Here is a 12,498-nt window from a genome sequence, read left to right as displayed (position 1 = left end):
CTACTTGATAGTAAATCCAACTCTATTTCTTGCTTAATTACAGGGTTTGCTATAAACATGCAAACACTTTAAGAAGCAGATGTGCAACAAGGAACTGATGTAAAATGACTGGTCAGACTCATAGGCAATATGTTATTTTTTGAGCAATTGTCTTATAACTCTTCAAACACTTTGATATCAATAAGTGGCAACATTGTTTCAGCTCCAAATGTCTTGTATAATGAGTTACCAAGAGCAGCTGGCCAATCAAGCTATGTAATTTTGGAAATGCCACTTTTATCAATCTGTGAGAAATCCCTACAATCTTTTGCAGAATTTGTTTAAGTCACTATTAATTATTCTTACTTTTAAATCTTCATCTGTAAGTAGGTCCTCTGCATCAGAGAAGTTGAGCACATGATCGCCCCGTGGCATTGGCTGTACTGATTGGTCAGGTAATAAATGGTACTGTTTCATCAGCAACCAATGATTGTGCAGAGCTTTTGGCGTCCTTGTTGGGTAAAATGTATCTGGATGTTTGTCCAGCAGTTCTTGGAATGTTTCCAGGCTGGGGTTACTTGTCTAATAAGCAAATAACTTGATGATAAATTTAAAAAGAAATAAACTTAGACAGGTGACTGATATAACTTTAAATGTAAGGAACAACATGCACAGAAAGATTAAGCTCTGTAAAGGTGCTTGAGTTTCTTGAAAAAATCATCTTATTTGTAAGTTATCTTTGTCTAGAAGTAAATTTTCATAACCATTAGCACTTGTTAGGGTAAAAAAAAAACTGCTTTACATAACACCTAGCCACTTTTGTTTTCTGGATATTTCACTAAGCTAAGTTTTGGTCAGAAACACTTGTAAGCTCTGTCATGCGTAATGAAACAAATTCTGTTAGTGACATTATGGGAAATGCAAAATCTGGCAATTTTACACTTTACTGTATTGGTTAATTTAGAAGGACTGAAAGTGAAATAGAAATTAACATTTTACACATAAAATCAATTTTATTTGAACATTAGATACTTTGTTGCAATAAGAAAAGATTTTATCAATTGTAGACAAAATGCGAGACAGCATATATTTTGACTCCATTTTGTTACCAGACCAGATGTATTTAGACCCAGCTCAGATTAAGGTACTGGACCCCTAATAGTAATGTTTAAACAAGAGGGTCATGATGACCCTGGATCGCTCACCAGAGTAATATGAGCTACATGTTTCAAATGTCAAACTGATCATTTTTAGAAACTTTTTGGAAGATTTTCCAATGTACAATCAAGTAAACCTTGGGGCGGGGCCAATTTTACCCCAGGGGTCATAATTTGAACAAAGTTTGTAGAAGTCTTCTAGGCAATGTTACATACCAAAATATCTAAGATCTAGGCCTTCTGGTTTATTTTTAGCAAATTTATGAAGATTTACCTATGTACAATCAAGTAACCCCTGGGCCTGTGTCAATTTGACCCTGGAGGGTCAAGATTTGAACAAATTTTGTAGAGGTCCACTTGGCAATGCTACATGTCAAATATCTAAGATCTAGGCCTTCTGGTTTATTTTTAGAAAATTTTTGAAGATTTTCCTATGTAAAATCAAGTGACCCCTGGGGCGGAGTCAATTTGACCCTGGGGGTCATGATTTGAACAAAGTTGGTAAAAGTCCACTAGGCAATGCTACATGTCAAATATCTAAGATCTAGGCCTTCTGGTTTATTTTTAGCAAATTAATGAAGATTTCCCTATGTACAATCAAGTAACCCCTGGGGCGGGGTCAATTTTGACCCCAGGGGTCATGATTTGAACACATTTTGTAGTGGTCCACAAGGCAATGCTACATGTCAAATATCTAAGCTCTAGGCCTTCTGGTTTATTTTTAGAAAATTTTAAAGACTTTTCTATGTACAATCAGGGTCACAAGGTTTTTTCATTATTTGACCTACTGACCTAGTTATTGATGGCATGTGACCCAGTTTCAAACTTGACCTAGATATCATCAAGGTGAACATTCTGACCAATTTTCATGAAGATCCATTCAAAAGTATGGCCTCTAGAGAGGTCACAAGGTTTTTCTATTTTTAGACCTAATGACCTAGTTTTTGACCGCAGCTGTCCCAGTTTCGAAACTGATCTAGATATCATCAAGATGAACATTCAGACCAACTTTCATACAGATCCCACGAAAAATATGGCCTCTAGAAAGGTCACAAGGTTTTTCTATAATTTGACCTACTGACCTAGTTTTAGATGGCAAATGACCCAGTTTTGAACCTGACCTAGATATCATCAAGGTGAACATTCTGACCAATTTTCATGAAGATCTTGTGAAAAATATGGCCTCTAGAGAGGTCACAAGGTTTTTCTATTTTTAGACCTACTGACCTAGTTTTTAACCACAGTTGACCCAGTTTCGAACTTGGCCTAGATATCATCAAGATGAACATTCAGACCAACCTTCATACAGTTCCCATGAAAAATATGGTCTCTAGAGAGGTCACAAGGTTTTTTTTATTATTTGACCTACTGACCTAGTTACTGATGGCACGTGACCCAGTTTCGAACTTGATCTAGATATCATCAAGGTGAACATTCTGACCAACTTTCATGAAGATCCATTGAAAAGTATGACCTCTAGAGAGGTCACAAGGTTTTTCTATTTTTAGACCTAATGACCTAGTTTTTGACCGCAGCTGACCCAGTTTCGAACTTTACCTAGATATCATCAAGGTGAACATTCTGACCAACTTTCATAAAGATCCATTGAAAAGTATGACCTCTAGAGAGGTCACAAGGTTTTTCTATTTTTAGACCTAATGACCTAGTTTTTCACCGCAGCTGACCCAGTTTCGAACTTGACCTAGATATCATCAAGATGAACATTCAGACCAACTTTCATACAGATCCCATGAAAAATATGGCCTCTAGAGAGGTCACAAGGTTTTTCTAATTTTAGACCTTCTGACCTAGTTTTAGATCGCACGTGACCCAGTTTCGAACTTGACTTAGATATCATCAAGGTGAACATTCTGACCAATTTTCATGAAGATCTTGTGAAAAATATGGCCTCTAGAGAGGTCACAAGGTTTTTCTATTTTTAGACCTACTGACCTAGTTTTTAACCGCACGTGACCCAGTTTTGAACTCGACCTAGATATCATCAAGGTGAACATTCTGACCAACTTTCATACAGATCCCTTGAAAAATGTGAACTCTAGAGATGTCACAAGCAAAAGTTTACAGACGGACACACGGACAACGGACGCTGCGCGATCACAAAAGCTCACCTTGTCACTTTGTGACAGGTGAGCTAAAAATGGCATCTGCTTGGTATATTCTTAAAGTTGACCATGTTTCGCACTGTGTTGCAAATTTTAAACAACTTTTACCGTGCTGTTTTTTTTAAATTTTGTATAATTAATGGAATTTCCTCAAGCTCAAGTAGAGACAAATTTCAATGTGATGGCCACTATCTAAAACGTTTGCTGAGAATTCATTACAGCATGAATTTTGATAAAAGAAACATCAAACTATTGTTAAACAATTATAAAACACAAAATAAAACTGTAAATATCATTTTTTTCTAGGGTGCCTCAAGTAAACAGATTTAATGAGACGGAATTCTAACCCCAAAATTGAAAAATTAAGGTTAAATCCTGTGGGTCTGTTTTGAAATTTGCTCTCTTCATTCAAAAATAACCTTGGATCAGAAGTAAAACCTACCTGCATTTCTTCCACAATATGTAATCTAAAGAATGAAGGCAAAATTGTGAACTTTTACCGCATGTAACTCAGTATTTTTAAAGATGTCCAGCTCTACCCCACCTGATTCAGAGGTAAATTCACTTTGAACAGCAGGAAATCCCTTATAAAATGAAAATTTTCCATTCACTTTTGAACAATACATCCATAATAAGTATTGAAAGAGAAAAAAGAAAAAAGGAAAATATGGAAGAAAAAAATTTTGGTCCCAGTGAGGCTTGAACCTAAGCCCCCCTGAAAATTGCAATCAAAGTAGGTTTTTGATAGGAATTGAATACTCTTCAAAAAGGAGGTACTCTATTACGGGTCCAATACCTTAAGTAAAAGGTTTGAAATTTCAATTTCACACAAGAAAAAGTCAGAAGATACTTACTGATGTAATTTTGCCTAATAAAGTCTCCTCAGGTTTGCTGTACAATGCTTTAGCCTGGACAGAGGCCAGGACATCTGGGTGAAACTGTTTCATTGCCTGAACTGATAACCTAGAATAAAACAGACAAAGTTTAAACTTTACACAGGATTTGTTAATTTTTCAAAATCAGTGTTCTGAACAAAAACACATTTAAATCACATGCAATCTTTGTTCATATCCTATTACCAATTATCTATCCAATTACTAAATAATTACTTATCTATGTTCACAAGTGTTTTACTGGTACTACTTTTCTGACCCACCATCTCCAGAAAAAGATTTTTCTGTAATTTCTTTTTATTTGATATAATACATTACCAGTGATATAATGCAACATTATAGGTCACAATAGCCTAAATAGTTTCCCCTATATATTCTATATAAAACTGACCTTTTTCAAAGAGCTACCAAACATAGCTAGACCCATTTCAGAGAACAAATCCTTACCTCATTTTAAAGAGTTATGATAAAACTGATATAAAATGAAGAGAAAAGTAGGGGTCATGTATCTTCTAAGAAAGATTTCTCTGGTCACATTTACTTACTGTAAACTGACATCAAAATCACACTGCTGTGACCTGGAAGTACTACTCATACTAAAATGGAGCTTGACTTCACCAAATACAACCTGCTCTCCCATTTTTCCTACCAAAATGTCAACAATACATCCACAATGAAATTTAAACAAAAACTAGCCTCAATTTAGATCTCTGTTGCCATGCCAAGTGAAAAATTAGTGTTCAAATACCTGGCAGCCATTACGCGACTAGACCAGATGGCTCCCACGCTGGTTCCTTTAGTTTAGTTAGGCCTATAAGAAAAACTGTTTTTCTGTAATAGTCTCAATTTCATTTGTATAGTACCAGTAACACATCTGCATGAAAAATACCAAGTTTCAGCTTGATTAAATCAGTTTTCCAGGTTTTATGGCATTTTCAGTAACGCGTGTCCCTGCGCCAATTTTCCTTCAAAACTGATGTCGCGACATAATTTTTAACCAGTTCTTGTAGCCAGAGCTGGTTTTTGCCCTATTTCATAAATTTTCACCATAATTTGCAAGCAAATTACACATTAACACTTTGAAATATACCAAATGTCCCCTCTGAAAGGTATAGATGGGCATAATTTAGAGAGCAAATTTGCATTTTTAAAAAAAAAATACCCCCAAGACAGTGAAAATGTGATTTTTTGGGTTTTTACCAATTTTTGCAGCAAAATTTCAATGAAATGCTCATTTTTTACCAAAATCTGACCAAACTAGTTCATTTATATCAATATCTGGACAAATCTCATTTTTTGCCCACATTTTCTTATAGGTCACAATAGCCTAAATAGTTTCCCCTATATATTCTATATAAAACTGACCTTTTTCAAAGAGCTACCAAACATAGCTAGACCCATTTCAGAGAACAAATCCTTACCTCATTTTAAAGAGTTATGATAAAACTGATATAAAATGAAGAGAAAAGTAGGGGTCATGTATCTTCTAAGAAAGATTTCTCTGGTCACATTTACTTACTGTAAACTGACATCAAAATCACACTGCTGTGACCTGGAAGTACTACTCATACTAAAATGGAGCTTGACTTCACCAAATACAACCTGCTCTCCCATTTTTCCTACCAAAATGTCAACAATACATCCACAATGAAATTTAAACAAAAACTAGCCTCAATTTAGATCTTTGTTGCCATGCCAAGTGAAAAATTAGTGTTCAAATACCTGGCAGCCATTACGCGACTAGACCAGATGGCTCCCACGCTGGTTCCTTTAGTTTAGTTAGGCCTATAAAGAATTCCACAGGCATTACAAAGAACTCAAAGACAGTTTTGAATTTTCACAATATCCAGATTCAGTTTTATATTATTGTAAAAAAAAAGATTCTGATATGGTATTTCTATTGTTGTTGTTTTTCAGTATTCAGCATTCAAGTTTTAAATTTATTCATTGACAGATTCTTATGAAACTTCCAGTTAGCATAAAAGCAACATTTTCCTTTAAATTTTTTTGCAAATTTTCAACAAAACAATTTCTGAAAATTTTCAGGGCCCACTTTGCCATTAGCCATTGTAGCCAATGGCTAATAAAAAGCCAATTTGACTACAAAGTTTTCAAATTGGCTACAAATCTGATGGTCCATTTTGCAATTTTAAGGACGCTCGCTACAGTTTCGTAATTTTTTTCTCAATAATAGATTTTGATGAAATGTTTAGTATTAAAAGATCATGTTATGATGTATTGAAAAATGAAATAAAAATACTAGGTCACCAGCTTTGTTTTAATTTATTTTGCCCCTAGATATGGTGCTATTTTAAACATTTTTCAAAATTTCTGTAATCCTAAAATATATTTCAGTAAAGTACAATAATTAGCATAAATCTGATTATCTAAGCATTTTTATAACGGAAAACAATATATCTATTTGAAACATGCTCAGAGAAACCAAAAGAACATGATTTTGTAAAGAAAGGAATACTTGTTCAGCAGACCCAAGGGCTATTTTTGCATATTTTTGTCAATTTTAAGTTGGTACTTCTGCTATTTTATCGAGTTTCACATAATAGAATTTAATCAAACTCTGCACATACCTTTGTTTATGTCTACCTAATCTAAAACAAAAAGAAAATTGATAGGTCACCATATTAGATTTCGCTTAAATCAAATTACAACGAGGTGGGGTGTGGTGGGCATTTATACAACACAGGTTGGTAGGAAATACTCATTCAGTGTTTGAGCAAATGACTTAGAAATATATATATAAAATTTTCAAATGGCAGATTTCTTAATAAGCAGATTTTAAGGTGTTTCTGAAGCATTTTGATGGCATAGAACGATGAAAGTTTCCGTCCTTTTTTTTTAACAAAACCTATAGTTTACGAATGTACGGTACGGGATTAGAAACAGCTGTGACTCAATGCAGAGTTTGAGCACTGGTATAAATAACAGACTCCAGTATATGTCGGACTGAATTAATTTGAACTAAAAGTACTTTAAATGTATATATTTTGTAACCATGGTGATACTTACCCTTACCTTTAGTCAGTGTATTATACATTCTGTACATTAAATGCATGCGGGCACACAATAATTTGTGAATTTTTGCCATACGCGACATTAATCACTTCCGGGCATGCGCAGAAGACCACATCAAGTCTGCAGTGAGCTACATCGAAACCAAATTGGCACGGTGTTGGGGTTAATATCGACCCGTCCGGAAAAACTGTAGCGAGTGCCTTTAAACATATTTTTGTGTGATTTTAACAGCTTTTTCTTTATTTGGCTACAGCCAATTATTGGCCAGGGTGGGCCCTGTTTTTACAGACTAAAATTTCACAATGAGAAAAATACATATAACTGGTAAGGTAGTTCTGCATGCTTTGTAAAATCAAAGTGATGGCGTAATGCCATTTATCTCTAAAACAAAGAATAAAGTCCTGAGTATGCCAACTGAGGCATCAGTCAAGACAGGAAATATGTCAACCTTTGTTTTAACTGATAAAACCAGCAACATTTCATTATTTCTAGAGATTAAATAAATGAACAAAAATGATGACACATCAAATAAATCCAAAATATGTCAAACAACCAGCTCGAAATTGCAAATCTCTTCAATCTAGGCAAGTATCTCGAAATGAAGCAAAAAAGACGTACATTTCTATTTGACCAAATGAAGGGTTATAACTTATATGTAAAAATACAACTGTGATAACTTTCATTGAAATCTACAGTGTAGAAACTTTTTTGTATGCAAAGATATCATCAAAATAATGATTTTTCCATAGGCTCCCATTATAAAACCTTGACTGAAGTATCTTGTTTTCAAATAAATCAAGCAAAAAATCAAGCACATGACTCTATCTTTCATACTGGCTGACTTATCTTTACATTATCTGAATGTTTTAAAAAATACAGGTTTAATTAAATTCTACCTTGCATACAAAAATTTGATCTGAACATGAGGAACTACCTGAAAGGTATCTTGTTAATTTTCAAAAATGTCCTATCATCCCTAGAGGCCTTTAGATGCATAAATAATATGTTTACACTGGTATTGCAAAATATACCCAATTTTACAGTTTAAAATTCTGTTTCATATTTTGTGGATTGAACAGTCAATCTTTTAAGAAATGTAGTTAATAATACAGTTACAATTTTCCATAATACTTGCAAGACAGAATTAAAACTTGTGTGCATGCATGTGTGTGTACACACAAATACAAGTATCTGATAAAATATTCCAATAATTTTAATTAAACTGCACCATGCATGTTTTTCTACATGTACAGAATGTGTAACTATGTTTTTACAGGTACAGTTGAATGTGTAAGGTTAGATTTTATGAACAGAAACATTCTGACACTTCAGATGGTTATTGAATGCATACAAGTAAGAAATCAAAACCTCTCTTTTATGTCAGACATAATTAACATTTCCATAAGCTATGGAGGCCCTAATAATCATGGAGGCCCTATAACTTCACAAATGAGCCATGCCATGAGAAAACCAACATAGTGGGTTTGCGACCAGCATGGATCCAGCCCAGCCTGCGCATCCGGGCAGTCTGGTCAGGATCCATACCGTTCGCTTTCAAAGCCTATTGGAATTGGAGAAACTGTTAGCGAACAGCATGGATCCTGACCAGACTGTGCAGATGCGCAGGCTGGTCTGGATCCATGCTGGTTGCAAACCCACTATGTTGGTTTTCCCATGGCGCGGCTCAAATATTTCCAGAGATAGATGAAACATATCTTACTTTGAGATGATTGGGTCATACAGCAAACTGTACCATCTTTCCTGTATCTCTTTCAGTGTGAATTTACAGGAAAACTTTACACCTAGATATACTGCTGTTAAATCATTAGTCTGGAAATACAAGATTCATGTACATTTAACTAAATATCATAAAGTCATAGAAATAAAACAAGTTTGCGTTAACAGATGTTCTGATGGAATTCATGAAAAGATCCTAGAGAAAAATGACTCGACACATTTCTAATAATGTTGTAGCAATAAACACTATATTGTTTTAGGATTGCAGAGAAACTAGATTTTAAAAAGCAATGTCCAGGTACATGTATGCGCATAGATCTTAGCTCTTTGTTTTATTGATAAACAAATTAAATCAATTTAATGTGAATCTGTTATGACAATTTAGGTTACAAGCCCATACAATAAGTTTTTGTGACTATAATATATACATGATTATGCAAACATGTATGTTATGTTTCTTACGATTATGAAGTACACTATTACTTATTCACAATACATAAGTTTCACATATAATGCTTTGTTCATTTCTTGTTAACTGCCGTTTTTCAACAGTATTTAAGTTTTGAAATGCAGGGCAATTAATCAAGTTTTTACCAAAGTTCCTAGATTCTGTACCAGTACTAACCTGTTCTCCACAAGTAACTGCCAATTTCTCGTTATTAAACAGAAAAGGGGAAGCAAAGACTTTCAGACCAAATGTTTTAGAACTATCAAACTGTCAAGAGAACATATGACTTGCCTGGGAATCAAGTTCACAGCCCCAATTATTTACAAACCTACACTTCTCCTCTTAGTGGCTGAGCATTATACACCACAAAGAAGCTTACCTGTTGAACAGCTGTTATCAAAGCAAGATCATCTGTTGGTTTCCAACGACCTAGATCTTTGACAGAGGCTGGAGCTGGAGGCTGAAATAAAACAATTATCTGATATTAATCACACATAACTTTCCAGTAAGTGAGAAAAATCAATAAAGTTAAAAATAAATCATATAAGTCTAAACTCAAAAGAATGTCAAAGATGTCACTCGTCTTAGCAAACTGATAAAAGACAACAGTGAAGAGCAGATATGCAGAAATAATATCTTTAACAAATTCCCTAGAGACATTTTATATATGAATTAAAAGTAAACAAATTTTCTTTTTATTTTATGTCTTTTCAAAGTTTTTAGAAATAATATTATCCATTTTGTAGTTCAATTCCAGTGAAATTATAATATGAGCCGTCCCATGAGAAAACCAACATAGTGGGTTTGCGACCAGCATGGATCCAGACCAGCCTGCGCATCCGCGCAGTCTGGTCAGGATCCATGCTGTTCGCTTTTAAAGCCTACTGCAATTAGAGAAACCGTTAGCGAACAGCATGGATCCTGACCAGACTGCGCGGATGCGCAGGCTTGTCTGGATCCATGCTGGTCACAAACCCACTATGCTGGTTTTCTCATGGCACGGCTCAAGATAGGACAGTTAGAGTACTAAGTATCTGGAGTGCAACCATCTACTAAAACTCGTTTAGTGGGGTGCTTTAGAAATGACGTGACGCCAGAAGGTGGAGATCGCAGTTGTTCAAGTATTTTTATTATTCTCTTGTGATCAACCTTGTCGAACGTATGTTTGTTTACCACTTTCAAGGTTGTCAAAGACCTCTTGCTTGCATAAAGATGATAAGTTGAGTTTCAAACCTATGTTCAGATCGAAAGTCATGCTGGTACTCACAAAGCAGGTCATTATTTTAATAATGTGCCATAATAATAATTTGAAACCAAAATGTTCTCCATGAGTTCGGAAGCAATACAGGTGAGAGATTGGCCTGTATTTGCCGGCCTTGAATTTTGAACATTTCATATATATATGGGAGCGACAGCTGCACTTTTTCGATGTGAGGGAACATCAGGACCACAGATTGTGTTGGGCGAAAGTCTTACTAGTAATTTGTCAACACATTCGGTAGATGTATTGAAATCTCAGACATATTTTGTTATTGCCTAAATAGTAATCGCCACAGGGAACTTGTTTACTAGTATTGGTTATATTTGGAATCTTTTGGAAACTTTACTCAGGGGCCTTGAAAGATTTTGTCAGAGCGAGATTTCTAAGTTTGGAGAAAACGTGCAAGAACGTATCCCTTTGCAAAATGAAAATGCATTTTGCTATTCTTTGTTGGTATCATTAACAGGGAAAAGCACGTCCGCACACAGTTCGTTTTCCGCGGTTACTTCCCTTACACTGTCTGACGGATTTATGAATTATGCAGTTGTCGCTTATCGGCGGTGCGGTGATAGGGTTCAATAAAATGAAATGACCGCGCTTTTTGCGGAGATACGACACTACACAGAAATTAAATCAATCCACATGTTTGACCAGTGTGAAAACTAACATATTTTCCCGTGTTTTATTTTATTAGATTATTAATGATATATAACTGCACTGCTAATTAACGTTTAATTAATTTCAATAGTAATTGTTTAACGGCAGACATCAGCTGTTCAAAACTTTATTATAATTCAGCAATACTTTCTCAGATCCGTACAGTGCTTTATGCAGGATCTAGAAAACAAGGGAAGTGCGTTTTTCATTCATAGAAAACACTTGCAATTTACGGTTATTCAGCTCTTATAATTTTCGCTTACACTGAACAGCCGTTCTGTATTTCATCAAAGGTTGGGCAGCCGTAAACATCTCGAATTCTTACACAAGTAGCATGTGGCACAGCTTGTTTATAAATATATTAAACACCAAGCCTAATTCCATGACGTCAGGAAAATTCTCAAAAGTACGAAAAACATCAACAGAAAATATAGAAATATTCGGATCACTTGAAAACCGGGTAAAACGCAATTGTTTGCTGGCACCTACAACAAGAACGGGTGACCTAAAGTTCTGTAAGCACATTCCAAGTGGATATTAAACTGTCTGAAATATATTTCTCACACGTGCACATAAATTTTTGCAATGGGCTTATATGCTCTAGAAGAGCCGTGCACAGTATTTTTGCAGTCTGAATATAATGAAATCTTCCAAAAAAAAAAAACACGTCCTGATTGAACTAGCCAGATTTATTTAGATCTATCTTGTTGCAGTTAACATAGATTCTGCAAACTAAGATATTTGTAAAATTGTACTTTTTGCTTTATCATTGCACGTTTGTTCTCATACCATAGGCCCTAAATATGTCATACTTTTCTATTATGTGTGTTTGTATTCTGCCAAATATGCGACTAGGCGGTGGACATGTATCTGTTCAAGCCAATAAACTCTTTGGCTTTGACTTTTGACTGTAATAAATGCCTTTCGTAGGGTTGCAGAAGACTATATCTATATATATATGGACGTCATTTAGCATTGGAGACTAAGAAAAAACAATAACTGCAAAAACGACTTAAGGACGTATGCTAGAATTTGGTGCGAAAATTTTCCCAATAACAGAATTTCTTCAAACTTTGGATATTGAAGGACAATCATCTAAGAAACAAAAAAATGCAATAAAAATCATAGGTCACCGGTATCGAAAAAGAGTTATCTGCCCTTGAAAACGGCATTTCCCCCAAAATGACATTTTCAAGGGCAGGTAACTCTT

The 12,498-nt window shown here is 34.9% G+C and overlaps 1 protein-coding gene across 4 annotated transcripts in view; it reads right to left on the bottom strand.

Moving 5' to 3' along the window:
- The window catches only part of LOC123546591 (microspherule protein 1-like), a 247,089-nt gene that overhangs the window by 8,765 nt on the left and 225,826 nt on the right, over positions 1-12,498 (bottom strand). For 3 of the 4 annotated variants that reach the window (XM_053550907.1, XM_045333004.2, XM_053550908.1), the window contains exons 5-9: positions 9,750-9,830; positions 8,906-9,015; positions 6,741-6,761; positions 4,114-4,222; positions 346-561 (exon numbers count right to left, since the gene is read on the bottom strand). In XM_053550907.1, the coding sequence (XP_053406882.1) occupies positions 346-561; positions 4,114-4,222; positions 6,741-6,761; positions 8,906-9,015; positions 9,750-9,830 (537 nt within the window). The remainder of the gene's footprint in view (positions 1-345; positions 562-4,113; positions 4,223-6,740; positions 6,762-8,905; positions 9,016-9,749; positions 9,831-12,498) is intronic. The other variant, XM_053550909.1, reaches the window with a different exon arrangement.

The sequence above is a fragment of the Mercenaria mercenaria genome, chromosome 9 (genome assembly GCF_021730395.1).
Source record: "Mercenaria mercenaria strain notata chromosome 9, MADL_Memer_1, whole genome shotgun sequence".
NCBI lineage: Eukaryota > Metazoa > Mollusca > Bivalvia > Venerida > Veneridae > Mercenaria > Mercenaria mercenaria.
The sequence above is the reverse complement of the archived record's forward strand: the minus strand, read 5'-3'. Positions and strand labels throughout refer to the sequence as shown.